The 11,206-nt window shown below is 35.9% G+C and overlaps 1 protein-coding gene across 1 annotated transcript; it reads right to left on the bottom strand.

Annotated features, from left to right (window-relative positions):
- Positions 1-3,602: 3,602 nt before the first annotated feature.
- LOC127808591 (cyclin-D3-1-like) lies at positions 3,603-4,920 on the bottom strand. The gene is made up of 5 exons (XM_052347165.1): positions 4,642-4,920; positions 4,194-4,343; positions 4,048-4,111; positions 3,819-3,952; positions 3,603-3,686 (listed from the first exon to the last, which is right to left on the bottom strand). The coding sequence occupies exons 1-5, from the start codon at positions 4,918-4,920 to the stop codon at positions 3,603-3,605; spliced, it is 711 nt and encodes a 236-aa protein (XP_052203125.1).
- Between the last annotated feature and the right edge of the window lie 6,286 nt (positions 4,921-11,206).

Raw genomic sequence — 11,206 nt, 5'->3', positions numbered from 1 at the left:
ATCGTATTTAATGCACAAAATTCAATGCACATGTATAAAACATTTTGGGATGAACCTCCTACATGAAAACAACCATTCACAAGTTAAACCATTCACATGCAACAAAATCAATTTTTTTGTAAAAGCACTCACCTTGAATACAATTCAAAATGCCTTAAAATTCGTGCTCAACCTCGACTCTCGTGTTAGGCTTCTAAATGCTAAATTCTGAGCCCCAACACTCCCTTGACTTAGCCTCTCAGGCTTCCTCAGTATTCGAGCTCTAACCTCAAAGCGCATACCTGGATAATTTCGGGCAACTCCTCTAGCCCAAAATTAATTCTCAGAATTTTTAGAAAGCTTTCCCCATTTTTCCTCTTTTCCTCTTCTTTTCTCTTCTCCTCCTCCTTCTTCTTTTCTCTTGATTTTCCTTTACTTCTTCTTTTCCCTGCACCTTTTCTTCCTTGCGCCCAAAGCCTATTTATACTTGTCTATGCTTGGGCTTCAAGTATATATATTATTTATTACATAATACTTCCTATGTACTCCCACTACTTTCACCCACAGATTTTGGCCACACACATATATATACATATATGGTTTATGTAATTTATTATATAATTAAAATTATGAACATTACATATAAATCCATAAATTAGATCCTTAATCTCACTTGAACCATTGCACATTGCAATTACATCCTCAAACATTAAATTAATTTGTATTATGATACTTAAAATCCAAAATCAATAACTCAAAATTACTCGATAAGTACGTTTTTGTCCTAGTGTCCTCACAGGACTATCATTTCGTCTTTAAACCACTTCAGGGTTGATCCCTACATAAAATTGGAGCCCTTTCAGGGTTCCGTTGGCTTTTCGGAAGTCCCTTACGATCATTCAATTTTTCAAGTTGTATTTTAGCTGCACCAAAAACTATCTCCGTTTTAATTTCTTTTTGCGTCTCAAATCTCATCTTGAGATGCTTGTCAATATCATGTCCTTCTTCTAAGTATCTGAGTTCTACGGTACTCCCTTTAGTGGATTCAGCTTATTACACTGACTTTTAGTTCTCTAAACTGCTTCATAGTTACTAGGAAAATTCTTAAAAATTCTGAAATTACTTTCTTTTATTTTGGGGTATTACGTGACGTTTTTCCATTGATTCAAATTTGTATTATCAATACATATATATCAATAGGTATATTCATGAACTCTCAAGATTATTTTTTTTCATTTATTATAAATTAGCTTATTTCTTTTTTTAAATTTCAATTATGTTTTAAAGAGAAAATTATCCCTAATAAATTCTAAGGTAGTGTTCTCTTTGTGTTTCATTTTTGAGTTTTGAGTTTTGAATTCATTTTGAGTTTTGTGTTTTGAGTGTTTGTTTTGAGATTTCTGAAAATGCGTTCTCTTTGTCATTTTTAAAAATTGTTTCTCAAAACTAAAAATTGAAAACGAGTTTACTTTGTAATTTTTGAAAAATTATTTTATGTTTTTTTTTCTTTTCTTTTTTATTTCTTTCCTTTTCTTCCCTTTCATTTTTCCATTCTCTAGCACTGCATCTTCTCCGGCCGGCGGTTCTATCACCGACAACCACCGATCAGAGCCTACCATTAGAAGCTCCAAGCCAAGGGAGTTAACATACCCCAAAACCAGCAAGATCCAACGAAAAAATCTCCGTATATCTAAGATCAATGGCGGCAGCTTTCAATAGAACCAGCAAGATCGACTGTGATGGCTTTCAACGGTGGCGAGCGAGGTCGATGGCAGCTTTAGCGGTGGCGGGCGAGGTCGATGGCCAATGCTTGTGAGAGAGAGAGAGAGAGCAAAGAGGAGAGTGGCAGCGACTTCGATGGCGAGGGGTTCGACGGCTGATGCTTACAAGAGGGAGAGCAAAGAGGAGAGTGGCAGCGACAGAGATGGCGAGGCGATCGACGGCTGATGCTTGCGAGAGAGAGAGAGAGAGAGAGTAGAAAGGAGAGTGGAGATGATGAGGTCGTTGATGCTTGCAAGAGAGAGAGAGAGAGAGAGAGCAGAGAGCAGAGAGAGCAGTTCTGTCGAGAATTTAGGGGGTTGGGAGGGAGGGGGGGTTGAGTGTTTTTCGTGTTTTTGAGTTTTCAGTGTATTTTCATTGAAAATGTCCAAAACAACAAAATGTTGTTTTGGGTTTTCTTTACAAATTTTTTAGTTATTTTTGAAAATGCGTTTTTGAAAATAACAAAGTAAACGCGTTTTCAGTGTTTTGAAAAATTGAAAACTCAAAACGGGCTGAAAACGCCAAAGAAAACAGGCCCTAACCTTTTAAAAGTTTTTAAGAATATATACACTATAAAAACACCATAATACTCGGTAAGATAAAAGAAAAAGCAAACAAAAAAGGTAGGGAAGAGCAAGGCCCACTCAAAAAGGTGGTGAAGTGGGGAGCTCAAAGCGTTCAAATGGTCTAATGGGATCTAGGCTAGCTTTGCTAGTAAGATCCTTTAGGAAAGGGGTGGATGATGCATGGAAGGGGCGGAGTAGATCTTAGTCATGGCCAGTGGTGTCACGAGGTGGTTTTGCTGCGCATGGAGGTGGATAGAAAAAAGTAGCAGTTGAAGGATCAGTTGAGTATGGGGATCGTGGTCATGCTCGAGATGGGTTTTCGGGCTATTCAACTATAAGAAGAGGGATCAAGCATATTAGGGTCCAACTAAGGAATGGGTTATGAAGGGAAGGAAGGATAGCAAGAAGATTTATGGGGGGACTAAGCTCAGTGGAACTTTAATTAAGATAGTTGAGCAGGCAGCTGCAGCGTGTCCTAGTGCTCCAAGAGGTGCTAGTGATCTGATGGAGACGCGTTTCTATCCTATGTTAGAGGAAAATATGGATATCCCGTCTCTTGGGTATTTGCATTGTTCGATGGATATAAGATGTATGGTTGAGACAAATATGGTTGGTGAGGAGTCTTCCATGTAGGTCCATGTTAAAGAGGGTGATATTCAATCTTCTTGGTCAGAGGACTCAGGCTTTGACTACGTTCTGGTAAGTCCAAGTTTCCAAAGAAGCGTGAGAGAAAAAAGAAGAATATGCTTGCTAAGGCTAATCAAGATGTTGGCGCTAGTCGACCTGTGATCACAGACCCAACTTGAGTCTGATTTTGCTCTTTTTGTGTTTAGATATTTATCATTGTGATTTTGGTTTCCCTCATTTATTGAGGGTGTGCTTCTCTTTTGGTTGTTTGGCGTAAGGTATGCTCTACTTAGGCTCATAGGTTATTGCCGTTCTTTTTTTTTAATATAATTCTTACTTACAGAAAAAAAAAAAAAAAAAAAAAAGACACCAAAACATTCAAAAGCACAACTCTACAAACTTTGGATTAATAATTGCCAACATGGATCACTGATGCATCAAATCTCAAAATAGTTTTCCAACTCCCAATTTCAACTTTCAAGCCTTTGAAAAGGGCATATGATAGAATCCCAAGCACACACCTAGCTTTAAAAGTTGGTATTGCACAGGATGATACATCTCTCATGACACAAATATTGAAGATTAAAAGAAACAAATAGGAAATATCAACCCTTTAGTGACAACCTCTTTGAATTATCTTTAATATTGTTGAGTTTTTCTTGGTGATCACTAAAAATGTTTATTGATGCTCCCATTTCCTATAGCAGGCATGTCCAGTTCTTGAATCCGAGTATAGCAAGGAAATACATCATTCTGTAACAAAAAAAAAAAAAACCACCCAACAATTCACGTATTAACTCATCATTAAAGATGCACAAGGGATAATTATACTTTAAATCATGTGTTTTTGAACAAAAAAATATATAATCTTGAGTAAGGACTCACTATTTCAAGGAACCCAATGGGAGAGAAGGCTTTAATCTTAAGATCCAAAGATGATTTTGTTAATTTTGGATCCATGGCTACTAAAGTGGCTGCCACGGCTATGATTGATGGTCGATTGCCCATCAGATTCACATCTGCATACATTTAATCCACATAATAAAAAACACACAATTAATGAAGAAAAATTTAATAGGAACCAAATATAAAAATCCAAAAAGTTTTTAATTACCTTTCATGGTAGCCAAAAATAAGTTGCGCAATTCTAGAGATTGTTTTGTTTGGTGTAGAGGGATCTTCAAAAAACATCTTGATCAAGCAACGAATGTAAGCAAAAGGGCTGACTAGACTCATCCTCCACTCTAATGTATTCAGTACCAAAAGCTCCATTCTTTGAATCACTTTGTTGTCAAATTGATATTCTTCCATGGGAAAGTCTCTCAAAGTTAGTGTTTTTTCTTCCTTCATCTTTGTCGCCAATGATAGACATGCCAATGATAGTAACTGAATCACATAATGTTGTTCCCTCTATTCCAGAAACAACCAACAAATTCAATCAAAAACCCTAGAAAATATAGTTACTTAAAGATGAGGCTAATCAAAGAATGGAATGAGATTAAACTTACATCAATCATTCGCCTTGCAAGAAATCCATCAAAATAGGTCATAGATAAGTAAGCCGTTTCAAATCTAAGTCCTAAAAGCTCTCAAGACTGGATTTAGATGAAGAAACAAGTGCAAAAATTGAGTAATGTCTTTATATATAGATCTGACATGAAAGTTTTTATTCTTGAGACAATGAATGGAATTGGATTTTGAGACTTACTCTGAGAATCCAAGAAATGGCATTCCAACGAGCATATTTGAGCCAATTATCAAGTGCAAGGCATGCAAATTCACATATGTGCCATGGGAATCCATTGTTGATCTCTCTTTCAATCAACATTTGAACATAATCATCATCTTCTTCACTATTTGAAATATCATCCGTGCTTGAGTTAATGAGCATGTCTTCTTCTGCCTCTTTCAATAGGGCGTCAATTTCTTGGCGAGATTCAAAGCCCTCCATTACATTATCTTCTGTATCTGCATTTGTTTGATCCATGGCTTTGGAGCTTTAAAGGAGGTGAAGACGGTGAAACTAATGAGGCCAGAGGGTCATGAATGGATGACACCTCAGTATTCGAATGATATTGCAATGCAATCACGTGTATGAGGTTGGCGATGTAAGCGTTAAAAAATCAAATATGGTAAGTTTTATTTTCTCTGGATTCCTATAAATCATGTGTATGAGGTGGTCATGTGTATTGAGAGGTCAAATATGGTAAGCTTTTGTTTCCCTGAATTCCTTGACATCACGTGTATGAGGCAGTTATGCACTTTGGGAGATAAAACATGATGTTTCTCGATTTCTTTTTATTTCTTTTGAGTTCCTTGACAAATGCCCTTGATTTATTTACTATTTTTTATGAATATATATATATATATATATATCAATTTGTTAAGATACATTAGCTATTAGAATCTAATTCATTCCTGACTTATTGATTCATACCATATATCATGTATCTAATGATTACTATGTAATGTGAAGCATACATGAAATATTTTTTTTTAATTATTAACTTGAATTGAAATCTTTTGCTGCCATGATTCATTTTTTTCTTTTCTCATATTTGTAATACCCCATATTTCGTAGTGTTAAGTAAGTTTATGGACCTAGAAATTAGTTTGAGAATTTAGTTAAGTAATTACTAAATCGATGGAAGGGAGTACCTCAAAACATAAATATCTAAGGAAAAAGGTATGTCATTGACGAGTGTCTTAAGACAGGATTTATGTCAATGAAAGCTATCGAAACAGAGATAATTTCTCGGTACGGCTAATTTTAGCCTGGAAAATCGAATGATCATAAGGGATGTAATACTCAAGATTTTTAGAATTAGATACTTGAGGAAATAAGATATTTCAAAGGATTGTGGAAGTCTGGAGACAAAATTTCAATTTCTGAGCCAAGGGTAAAATCGTAATTAATTAGGGGTATTAGCGTAATTAATCATTTCTCCAGGGACTAAAATGCAATTAAAAATTACCAAGGGACCAAGTTGCAAGGGGTCAAAGTGCAATTACCCAAAAGTTCAGGACAAAGTATAATTCTTGAAACCTTTTTCCTAGGGGCATTTAGGAGATTCAGAGAAAGCCTCATAATGACTTTAGAGATAAGGATGAAGCCTCATGATGACGTTAGAGATAAGATGAAGGCTCATGATGACTTCAGAGCTAAGATGAAGGCTCATGATGACATTGGAGATAAGATAAAGGCTTATGATGACGTTAGAAATAAGATGAAGTCTTATAATGATTTTAGAGATAAGATAAAGGCTCATGATGACGTTAGAGATAAAATGAAGCCTCACGATGACTTTAGAGATAAGATAAGATTTGATTTGGATAAGATTTGAAATGATTACAGAAAATCTTAAAAGATTTAGAATGATTGTAGAAGATCTTAGAAGATTTGGATTGATTGGAAAAAATTTTGGAAGATTTGAAATGATTAAGGAATATTGTATTATAATGTGAATTACTTGGTGGCTAAGTTTCCAAAGCCTATAAATAGGGTGTTCATGGCCAAAGGTTTTGTAAGGCCTGCTTTCGAATATTCAAAAGAAGGTCCTTACATAGATGATATAGAACAAAACTAAACTCAACTCATTTTATTTCTAGCAGTGGAAATTTAAATAAGATTTAATTACATTTTCAAAATCTCATAACTCTAGGCTCGATGGCCATACAAAATAATAAAAGGCTCAATTGCCAATAAACATAACAAATCCTCATCACTATAACCTCACCAAATCACTAACTAGGATCTTTGAAGTTAGGACGCGTCTCCGTACACCACTATCCCTGGCTGTAGTCCTACTGGACTCGCCCCCAATATCATTCTTTCCTTCACCTAGAATGACAAAGAAGATCAAGTAAGCCACAAGGCTCAACAAGTTCAAGAAACAATAAACAATATATAGGATCCAAGAATGTGATGACACCAAGAAGAGTAATCAAGGACTCCACAATTATATTCATAATTCATGAATTTATCAATTCAACTTAATATATCATGTCAGTGTGTATCACTATGCAAATGTGCACAAAATTCCAATATAATTATCAATTCTCACAGGCTCGCAAGCCATCAATAAATACATGCAAGAGTGCATCATTTCATCATCAATATCAATTTCCCTTGCTCACAAGCCATAAATCGATGCATGCAAAAGTGCATAAGTTCCATAAAACCTCACAATAAATATGGAGCCAACCTACCAGGTTATGGCCACCTCGTCCCACGCCAAATGCTTTAGGATACCCTTTCTCCCTCCGCGCAAAATAATAGGTGCGCAAAACATGTATATATGTAACATGTACATGTATGCATTTCCCAACCACATGTATTTAAATTCTTGATTCCGCGATGTTCATACTTTCAACATCACTTACCCATACCGGGTATTTTTCTATCATCAGATAAATTCAACATATCTTACCTTATAACGTTTACCACATTTAAGATGTAATTTATGACACGGAAATGCTTGATGTATTTATAACACAGGAATAGTTTCTGAGAGATGCTATTTAATATTAAATCTCGATTCACTAGCTGAGGAGTATTATAAATTTAATAATTATTTTTCCCATCATATGATTGTTGTGATTTCATTTAACCAGTGATAGTATGGATTTACTTGCATTCGTGCTCATAGTTCAAATTCATGATTAGCCCACATGCAATCAGAATGACTACACCACGCGAAATTGTTGCTCAAACATAATCCTAAAATTTTTCTAAGGCGAAGGACCAATTAGAACACATTTTTGAAAATGACTTCATTTTCAAAAACTAACTCCTAGTATTTTGATAACCAGCATTCATTATTGTAAGAATGATTTTTAATGAATTTTTTAAGAAACGAAAACTATGTATTTCGAGGATGGTAAAATCGCAAATTCATGAATTTGTACTAAAACCAAAATTCTATCTTTTTATTGTTATGGATTTTGATTTTTTTGATATTTTTATAGAATCCAAATGGGGGGTACTTTCTTATTTACATTTATGTATTAAAGTAAATGAAAGGTAAAATATAAATTAAAGAAAATGCAAACATTTACTTAAGTTAAGGAAAGGTAAATAGATAGGGTGTGAGCAGATAGCTCCCATTCAAAGGCTTATGGGACAAAGCTCAGGACGAGCTCCCTGTCAAAGGCTCACAAAAAGAGCTCGGGAGAGCTTATAGTCATGGCTTATGGGACGAGCTCGAGGTCATGAGCGGCTTACGAAGAGAGAGCTCAAGGTTAGGAGGTGCATAGGAGTTCGCTGAACAAGCTCGCGATCAAGGGGTTGGGCGCGAGCTCACTGCACGAGCTCGTGGACAAGAGCTTGAGAAATTAACTCGCAGACAAGAGCTCGAGGTCATGAGCAGCTTACGGAGAGAGAGAGCTCGAGGTCATGAGCGGCTTACGGAGAGAGAGAGCTCGAGGTTAGGAGGAGCACAGGAGTTCGTTGAATGAGCTCGCGGTCAAGGGGTTGGGCAAGAGCTCGCTGCACAAGCTCGCAAACAAGAGCTTAAGAAATTAACTCATAGGAAAGAGCTCTCGATTAAGCTTATGGTCAGAGAGCATATAGGTATGAGCTCGCAACAAAGAGCTCGCAGCAGGGAGCTTGCGATTAAGCTTATGGTCAGAGAGCCTATAGGTATGAGCTCGCAACAAAGAGCTCGCGACTAGATATACGTTAGCTATTTAAAACATAAGGTGTCTACACCAAGCTGTTCATTTCATATATAATAGATACATGTGAGGGTTTATTCAACCCCAAGGAGTATACCCACGATCTCTACATATGCATACAACCTATAACTCAATACAAAGGCAAACAAAACCTCTGTATCTAAACTGAAACCAAACATATTCCATTCACAGAAAATCAATCTGGGGTAAAGCAATCCCCATTCGAAACATCAAAGGGACCTTAATATACCTAGTAAAGAGATTCAAAAGAAAAGGATGTTGTAACTAGAGAAGAAGAAGTTATACACAACAACAGAGATATATATATATATATATACATTCACAGCCATCACAATAAGATAAAATGAATACAGAAATTGCAACAGCTAGCTCGCACCAGGATATATGAGGATGTACAAGAGATCTTGCACTACAAATCAAAAGGGAGTGCAAGAAGGACTTGCAGAACAATAAAGGAGAAAGCAAGAAATCAAAGAAGTGAAATACAAAATTATAAATGAGCTTGCACTGAAAATAAAGAGAGAGTGCAAGAAGAACTTGCCTGATAACTTCGCTATGTAGAAAAATCCTCCATTCTTGAAGCTGCTATCATCCCAAACGAAAAATACAAGCAACCAGGAGGGAAGAGAAGAAATAAGAAGAAGAGGCCATAAATAGGAAATGTGGGTACACTTAGGAGAAAGGTCGTCAGTGCAGGTGCAGCACGAAGAAGGAAAATGCGCAGTCTACACCTGCCACTTGTCAAAATGACCTGATTGCCCTTCACCTTTACAATGGTCAAATGGAAGACAAAGGGCACTATTGACATTTGATGGCCAATTTATTTTACTATGATTTTCCTTCAAGAATTTCAAATCTCATTTCTCAATTGAGATCAGCCCATGCCGTGGGCCATTCCATGGCCCAACTCACTAATCCAAATAAATTATCATCATCCAAGCCCATTCATAATATAATTAAAATTCCAAACACATAACAATGGCCCAATCTATTTGGACCTTCCCCACATTTTGAATCCCAATTGGATGGGCTACCAAATTCTTATTTCCACTACACTTCATTCCATAAAAAAAAAAAAAATAAACTATATATTTTTAATCCTCAATTAATTAAAGCAAAAATTTTAATCCCAAAATAAAATATCCGAAAACATCTAGACCCCCTAACGGGTCGTTACAGGTTTTCTCATTCAAAATTGTGATAAATTTGTGCTAGACGAGAATGCTTCGGGTTTAATGAATAGAGGGCTTTTAAAGCATACGTGAGGCATCACACATGCAGAGCACTTGGGCAACATGTGAGGTCGTGTAAGGAAGTGGTTTGGTCAAAAGACTTGAGGAGTTGCACAAAAATCGAGGTTGGGCACAAAAATTGAGGTATTCTGAGTTACGTTTAAGGTGAGTATTCGCCCCCAAAACTTATTTTATTGTGAATAGTTCTATCCTAAAAACTTGGTATTTGTTCTACCTAAATGTGTTGTGATTTCATGCAAAATGGTTTTGTTGCATGCGAACGGTAATTGGAGACGATTGGTTTCATGTGGGCGGTTCAACCCAAAACATTTTATACATGTGCATTGTATTCTATAAAATGTTGTTTATAAGGCTTGTCAGGTTGTGTTAATTTGTTCATGTCTTGCACACATTCATGAAAACGTGTTTTGAACTCTCACTTAGATGATTCATCATCTAATATGGACTTTGTCCCTAAAATATTCAAACATTCCAGGTGAAAGTAACGATGCAAAAGGGAAAGGGATTGCCAAGAAGTGACGACGATTAGTGGATAGTTTGTAGTATGTCATTTTCAATTATGTTGTATATTTTGATGACGTAATGTAAGACGATGGTTTGACTTTAAAGTTATGAATAAGATGATTTCGGTTGTATACCATTTGGGATTTCGATATAGCTTCTACATTTGTCATGATTTACCCGTCTTAGTTTATTAATGATTCTGAGTTGATATTCTGAGAGGGTGTAATGGGATTGTCGGGGAACAGTTTATGTGTTAAGTTTCTGTTGGAAAAAAAATATATCCCCAAAATCTTTCATTATCTAATGCCCTTGGAAAGCGGGGTGTTACAATATTAGTCCAAATACAAATTTTTACATGCTTACTTGTAGTCTATTGTACTTATTCGATGAGTTTACCTAGTACATACTAAACTTTATCACAAAATTGATTGGTTTTTAAAAAAACTTGAAATTAATTACAATTGGTTTGGCTTATATTAATGATGATAGAATTGAGCTTGCTATGGCACACACCAAGAGGGGGGGTGAATTGGTATAATAAAAATAATTTTTGAGAACTAAAGATGTCGTCTGCAAAGACCACGGATTCGTTAAACCTCAAGACCTTAAAATAACACAATGAGATATCAACCGTGTGAACACAATCTCTTTGTGAGAGTAATGAATATAAAATCTTTATAGGAGAGATGATAAATATACAAATTAATTAGGATATATAAAGAAGCCAAAAAAAAAGGAAAATCAAAACATAGAACACAAAATTAGGAGACGGCGATTTATAGTGGTTTAGCTTTCCAAGCCTAATCCACTACCTTAGGT

This window comes from Diospyros lotus, chromosome 8 (genome assembly GCF_014633365.1).
Source record: "Diospyros lotus cultivar Yz01 chromosome 8, ASM1463336v1, whole genome shotgun sequence".
Lineage (NCBI taxonomy): Eukaryota > Viridiplantae > Streptophyta > Magnoliopsida > Ericales > Ebenaceae > Diospyros > Diospyros lotus.
The sequence above is the reverse complement of the archived record's forward strand: the minus strand, read 5'-3'. Positions and strand labels throughout refer to the sequence as shown.